Genomic DNA, 7,381 nt, shown 5'->3' on the forward strand with positions numbered 1-7,381 from the left:
GTTTGAAATGTTGTGATTCCCTTTAAAGGAATAGTTCAACATGTCCACGTGTCAACTCTCTCTCTCTCTCTGATGGTTTGTATTTGATTCTAAAATGACACACAATGTGTCTACCTGTGTGTGTGTGTCTCTCTCTCTCTCTGTCTCTCTGTGTCTCTCTTTGTGTGTGTGTGTGTGTGTGTGTGTGTCTCTCTCTCTCTGTGTCTCTCTTTGTGTGTGTGTGTGTGTGTGTGTCTCTCTCTCTCTCTCTCTCTCTCTCTCTCTCTCTCTCTCTCTCTCTGTGTGTTATACCTAACCCTAACCCAAGTGCCATGTAATAAACCTTTGTATCTGGTCTGTGTCTTCAGCAGCAGGGCAGCTCCCCCTGGTGGTCGACAGATCCCATTACAACATTAATAGAAAACCTGTTTATGGAGAAGCTGCACTCTGTTCTATTTCCTACTGACCGCTGCTTTCAGCTCTGGATGTTCTATCGCGCAGGTCGAGATATTATACCAAACAAGTCACCTGTGACACCTGGGTGACCCGGGAATGTCTATATATTCTGGAAGTCACCAGAGGATCTGTTCTTTCTATCTTCTCGCGGAATCGACCAGGTCGACGACCTGTTTGTTGTGTACAGATTTGTATTAGCTCGTTGCTTGTAGCCTTGTAACCTAAGGGTTGCTGCTTCGACTGGTTCTACCACTTCGTCCACCAGAGGCTGCCACTTGCTGTTTTGTTTAGACTCCGACTTGGGGCATCTGAGCGCAGCAGCCGGTGGTGACTCCACCGTGCTGCCTCACGTCAGTAGGACGAACCTTATAGCCTTAGGCTACCGCGGCAGCTAACCTCTTTCCCCGCCGTTGATCCCGGTGGCATAGAACTGCTTTCTAGGTAGCGGCTTTTCAATGTCGCCGTATTTTAGCAGTAAGCCTTGCAGGGCTGCGTAGCTGTTGTGAGTCGCTGTCACTGTGTATTTAAGGGCTGTTGCATCTTTGCTCGGTGCTCCCGCATGAATCCCGGTTGCATAGGCTGCTTTAATCGGCTCGCCAGTGGGCGGCTAAGGTTTTCCTAAAGACGCCGTGTTATTTTAGCCGTGTCACACCGTTGCTTGTGTGTAGGCTGCTGTAGTGTGTTCGCCAGTGGCAGCTTTGTTTTACACCGCTGTATTATTATAGCCATGTCGCACCTTGGCACAGTAGCTCTCGCCTTAGCCTGGTTGTTACTTCATTTGCTCGTCAAGTGGGCGGGTTCAGGGCAGAAGTCGCTTTCACTTTTGTATTTGAGCTGTGTCGCACCATTCGTGTGCTCTCCCCTTGCAGTGGGTGAGCCGTGCCACAGCTGTATGTTTGTGCAGCTACATTGCTCGTCGTCGGTGGGCGACTCAGTTTCCTAAAGTCGCCTTCACCGTCTTATTTTAACCGTGTCACACTGTGGCGCGTGTAGGCTTCTGTATTTCCTCGCCAGTGGGCGGCATAGTTTTACACCGCCACTGTATTCTAGCGGTGTCGCACCGTGGCTCGGTTGCTCTCGCCTAAGCCGGTTGCGTACATGATTTGCTCGCCAGTGAGCGTTTTGGGTTTCCAAGTGTGCCGTCACTGTGTTACTTTAGCTGCGTGAGTAGGCTGCTGTAATTTGCGATTGCCCGATTGCCGAGCCTTCGTTTATTTGCTCCAGTAGGCGGCTTGGGTTACCTAAAGCCGTCGACACTGTCAGGGGACTACAGATGAAAATAGCCTTTTGGCTAATTGTAGCATTTTCAATCCATGTAGGATCATGTGTTTTATTAATTTGCTCTGTCCCCTTCTTAAATAAACTGAATTGAATTGAACTGTGTTATTTAAGGGGTCGCATTGTTGCTTGGGTGTGCTCTCGCCTAAAGCTCAATTGCGTAGCCTACTGTAACTTGCTCGCCAGTGGGCGGCATAGTTTTACACCGCCACTGGATTATTCTAGCGGTGTTGCACCGAGGCTCGGTTGCATAATCAGGTGCGTAATTATTATTATTTTTTTAAAGATATTTTTTTGGCATTTTTATGCTTTATTGATAGTGTAGAGACAGAGTTGAAATGGGGCAGAGAGGGGAATGACATGCAGAGAACGACCGCGGGCTGGAATCGAACCCGGGTCCGCTGCTGGCCGAGGCCCATGGGGGGGACGCCCTACCAACTGAGCAAAGGGCGCCCCCATCAGGTGCATAATTAATTGGCTCGACAGTCGGGCGTCTTAGGCCTTCCTAAAGTCACCGTCACTGTTACTCTTAGGGGTGTCGCTACATTGCTCTGGTGCTTGCGCTTGAAGCCTGGTTGAGAAGGCTACTAAATCATTTAGCCTAGCCTGCTAAATTGCTGACATGCTAAACAACCATATTTGTGATACCTTCATGGCCTCCCTTCAGTGGAGAATGGCCATGACAAGTGCCCTGCAGGGATGACATGCTGTCCACAGCTGCGTCCTGTAGTCTCTTACAGGTGGGCAGCTCGGCTAGAGGGTCAGTGTCCGTCTGTGACTTGCCAGGTATTGGGTTAGATGAAGCTCTGGTTTCATCTGCACCTGTGAATGCCTTTTTTTCGGCAGGCCCTCAATCCTCCGTTTTCTCTGGGCCTCCCTCTGAGTCTTACTTCGCAGAGCTCCGTAGATGCTGGCCAGATTTAAGGGCTCTCTCCCATCACACTAGTGACAGCAGAGCTCTGGCAGCCATGCACAATTCTGATAGTTAGGGCTTGGACTGGTTAGCTCCGATTGAGCCTGTTATAGCATCCCTGGTTGTCCCCCCAGACGAGGCTCTGAGGACCGATGTGCACTGCCCTCGGCCCCAGTGCCGGATTACAGACGACCTCCTTACTAGGAGTTACAACATTGCTGCCCATGGGGGCCATCTGGGAATTTGCTTTCTCACATAGTCCTGGCTTGGTCTCAAACCATACAGGGGTCAGGTGCTGGTCACTCAGCACCGACCCTCAGTGATGCTTCACTGCAGACTTATTATGACTTAGGGAGCTAGGCAGGTTGATGTCAACTGTGACGTTGGCGCGCCGCCAGGGTTGGCTGGCGCAGTCGTCCCAGTCGGAGGTGTGTCAACAGACCCTCCGTTCTCTTCCAGTGATCCCAGGCCGCACGCTTCAGGCCCCCGGTGCGAAGTGTTCAGGTTGACCAGGCTAGACAGAAGTTGCGCACTGCGACGTGCGCCTCTGCCTGATTCCAGGCCGGGAACCTCTGTGGTACCCCGTGCCAATAGCTTCAACCACATTCAGGTGGACAATCAAGGGGCCAGTGCTTCTCAGCACATTCTGAACAGTGCCGTAACACTGCGCTACGGTCGGCATTTCAGGCGCCAGGAAGTCGGCGTCCAGCCTCCGCCCTCCCCCAGAGTCCCTGGGGGTGCTACTCGATGCTCGGTAGGTTCTACTCAGCCTAATTTCAGGTACCAGGAAGTGGGGCGGGTTCGCCCCGTTCTGGACTGAGAGGGCGGAATCATTAACATGCTGCGTGTTGCAGGTGTCCTCCAGTCTATCGCTCAGGCGGACCGGGTTGTGTCAATAGCCCTGAAAGATGCTACTTTCAAGTCCCTACTGCCCAATGTCACAGGTTGTCCTCCCCTTTGCATTTCTGGGCAAGGTGTACCAGTTCAGGGTTCTTCCGGTTGGGCCGTCCCTGGCTCTGCGCATATTAAAAAGTGTGTGGAAGCATCCCTGTCACCATTACAGCACTCCATGCAGGGGAGGCTGCTGGAATACAGCCTCTGCCTTCGACTGATAGAAGAGACAACCCACTGTCCCCCTTGGTTCTCCTAGATGGAGAGGACCAGTCCCCTATGACAGGATGCGCTGGCTGATGCTTGGGCCAGTCAGCCTGCTTTATGCATTTCCTCCAATTCTATTCTTACTGGCAACACTGGACGGGGTCCAGCTTTGCAGTTACAGCCTACGTTTGGTGGCTCCACATTGGCCAGGAAGGCCATGGATCCCAGCGTTACTAAAACTCCTCTAAGGAGAGCCTTGGTGCCTTCCAGAGAGACAGGGCCTTCTGTCTCAGGTAGGCGGACACATGTGGCACCCGAACTCAGGGTGGCTCCTGATAGCCAGGACCCACTGTTGACGTATTGCGACCAGTCGGAGGTCCAGACCTTTTTAAGTTCAAGGGCACTCTCCACTATATGGCTCTATGCAAACAGGTGGAGGTTGTTTTCACAGTAGTGCATGGCACATGGCGAAGTCCCAGGGACTTGCTCAGTGATAGTGACTTTCTGCAAGTAGTCCTGAGGGCCTTAGGTCTACCCCCATTTGAGCCGCTGAGTCAGGCAGACTTGACGCGGCTGTCTATGAAGACGGCATTCCTCCTTGCCATTGCGACTGCAAACGGTCGGTGAACTCCATGCCTTGTCAGTGAGCCAGGCGCGCTTGCGCTGGCATGCAGAAGGGTCAGGAGTGGTGCTCTCGCCAAATCCATCCTTCCTATCCAAACGATTGTCTCCCCACCATGTAAACCAATCGGTCGAGTTGGCTGCTTTCAATCCCCTGGGCTCACCAGGGGATGCAGAAAGAATGTCAGACCCACTGTGCCCGGTGCGGGCGCTTAGGGCATAGGTTGTGGCAACAACCAGCTTGCGTAAGACAAATAACCTCTTTGTCTGCTATGGGAGCTGCAGGAAGGGGGCTGCCCTGTCCAAACAGAGACACTCCCACTGGCTTGTGGATGTGGTCTTGAATACATATAGAGTCATGGGCTGCCTTGAAGCGGACTCCACGTCAGGACATTTGCGCCTCGGCTACCTGGTCTTCATCATGTACGTTGCGCGGCTCTACAGAGTAAATGTTGCTGCACCTCATCCTGTCGGATGGCGGCTGTCTTGTTGATGGCTGCAAGCCCTTAATTGATGAGTACTCTTCGTAACCTTCTGGTATAAGTCATCCAGTGCTGAAAGCACCGCCTCTGGCGGTCAGTAGGAACGAAATAGAACGATAGTTACGTATGAAACTACGGTTCTATGAGTTCTGGATGACCGCCAGAGTTCTCTGTCACTCTCAGATACCGCGAGAAGATCCAGTTGGAACAGATCCTTGAGTGACTTCCGGAATATATAGATATTCCCGGGTCACCCAGGTGTCACAGGTGACTATTTTGGTATAATATCTCAACCTGCGCAGGCGGTCATCCGAAACTCATAGAACCGTTATGTGTCTCTAACACGGCTTCTCTGTTTCTGCAGGTCATGTGACGTCTCACCGACGGGCTGTCGCTGAGCTGTAGTTCTGAGGAGCAGCAAAGCATCATGGGAGATGTAGGCTCGTTGCAGGCCGAGGGGAATGCGCTGCTTAAAGCCGTGTTCCAGGGGAAGCTCAGACTGACGCGGCTGCTGCTGGAGGGCGGAGCTTATATCAACGAGGGGAATGAGCGCGGGGAGACGCCCCTCTCCGCGGCGTGCCTCTGTCGCTATGATGACCCCCAGACACGCCTGCGCATGGTGCGGTACCTGCTGGAGCGCGGCGCCGACCCGAACATCCCCGACAAGACCGGACGCACCGCGCTGATGCACGCTGTCGCCATAGCCACCGGGCAGGAAGTGATGTCGCTGCTGCTGCAGAGCGGAGCGGATCCCAGCCTGAAGGACTACGCCGGCTCCTCCGCGCTCGTCACCGCCATCAACAACAACGACCGCGACACGCTGAGGCTGCTGCTGGACGCCTGCAAGGCCCGCGGCAAAGAGGTGATCATCATCACCTCAGACACCTCCCCCTCTGGCACCAAGAAAACCAAGCAGTACCTGAACGCACCGCCCTCTCCCGGCCTGGTGGACGGCCTGTCCCCGGGATGCATGTCCCCCTCGGACGTGGAGATAGGAACTCTCACTCCCAACCCGGGAGACCACGAGGGAAGGTTCAGCTTTGCTCTGACGTCACTGCTGCCTTTGCCTTCAGCTCGGCCTCCAGGAGACGGCTGGAATCACCCCCCTAACCCTCCTAACCCTCCTAACCCTAACCCAGGAGAGAGCTGGACTAAAGTTACTAACCCTAACTCTGTACCCTCTAACCCTCCCCCTCCCAACCCGCGCCCGCCGCCCCGTAAGCTGCTGCAGCGGCTGAACTCGGAGCCCTGGGGCCTCGCGGCTCGGCTCAGCGCTCTGTCCGTCACAGAACCAAGACCTCGTCTGTCCCGACGCCACAGCATCGAGACGCCCGACGCCAAACTAACAAACTCCTCTAACCCGAACCCCCAACCCTCTGACCCCTCTAACACCCAACCCTCCTCTGACTGGCCCGAGCCCTGTGAGGATTGTGAGGACTGGGCCGATGAAGCGCAGCAGCATCAGATCCGCCGCAGGAACACAGAGCCTCACCCCAAGCTGAGCCGCACGGACGCCTACGACCCGGACACACACCTCACCAACAGTAACACCCTGACCCCTCACACCCTGACCCCTCACACCCTGACCCCTCACACCCTGACCCCTAACCCGGCCCTGGCTGACCCGGCCTCCAGGCCTGTCTCTCCAGACTGCAGTGTGTCCGTGGAGCGAGTGGGGAACAGGGAGGGTGAGAGGGTGAGGGAGGGCTGTGAGAGGGAGAGGGTGAGGGAGGGTGAGAGGGTGAGGGAGGGCTGTGAGAGGCGCTTCAACGCGTCCCCTCTCTCTCTCCTCACCAGTTCATCCAGAGAATCTCTGGAGACTGTTTCCCCGGTGACGCTGCGTCGCCGGGCGCCGGGGCTGCTGGAGCGCCGCGGCTCTGGGACCCTTTTGTCTCACCCTCTCACCCTGACCCCTAGCCTGTCTCACCCGCTCACCCCCAGCCTGTCTCACCCCCTGACCCGGCCCGGCTTCCTGCCTCCGCTCAGCCACCACCGGCCCGGCAGAGACAGGGCCAACGGGTTTGGGTTGAGCCCGGCTCTGCTGGTTCCCATGGCGCCGGCTTCCCCCAAACGAGGTCTGGACTTCACCAAGAAGAAGCTGTTGCGGAGACACTCCATGCAGACGGAGCAGATGAAGCAGCTGTCCACCTTCCGCGAGCTTCTGGCCGAGAAGGTCGCAGAGTCCAGCGGGGATTAACGAGGCAGGCTGGGTAGTTAGGGGATCCTGATGCTTAAACTGTGTTCGAAAAGCCCTAATAACGTCCCACCAATACTCATTTTAACGTCACTTTGAGTATGTGACGTCCCACAATGAACTGCGTCTTTTCAAACGACATGGAAGGTTTTTTTTAAATTCATTATTGCTTCTGTATACTTCAGTGTAAACGGTCCGACCAACCTCGCATACACAATCGATCACCCTAACCCGTTAAGTAGACAGTATGTAGTATATACATGTTGAGTATGTAGGAGGGAGGACGTTAGTAGGGCTTTTTGAACACAGCCTTGCCCTGGCTGCAGGTGTATCGCGGCTGTGAGGTCATCTGGGCCAGAA

General features: G+C 54.8%; 1 protein-coding gene across 1 annotated transcript; it reads left to right on the forward strand.

Moving 5' to 3' along the window:
• Positions 1 to 5,254: 5,254 nt before the first annotated feature.
• LOC307270423 (ankyrin repeat domain-containing protein 34A-like) lies at positions 5,255 to 7,024 on the forward strand (the record flags this gene model as incomplete). The annotated part of the gene is made up of 2 exons (XM_080054305.1): positions 5,255 to 6,499; positions 6,587 to 7,024. 2 exons carry the CDS (start codon positions 5,255 to 5,257, stop codon positions 7,022 to 7,024), a joined length of 1,683 nt encoding a protein of 560 aa, XP_079910431.1.
• Between the last annotated feature and the right edge of the window lie 357 nt (positions 7,025 to 7,381).

Source organism: Ammodytes marinus (assembly GCF_949987685.1).
Source record: "Ammodytes marinus genome assembly, contig: scaffold_130, whole genome shotgun sequence".
Lineage (NCBI taxonomy): Eukaryota > Metazoa > Chordata > Actinopteri > Uranoscopiformes > Ammodytidae > Ammodytes > Ammodytes marinus.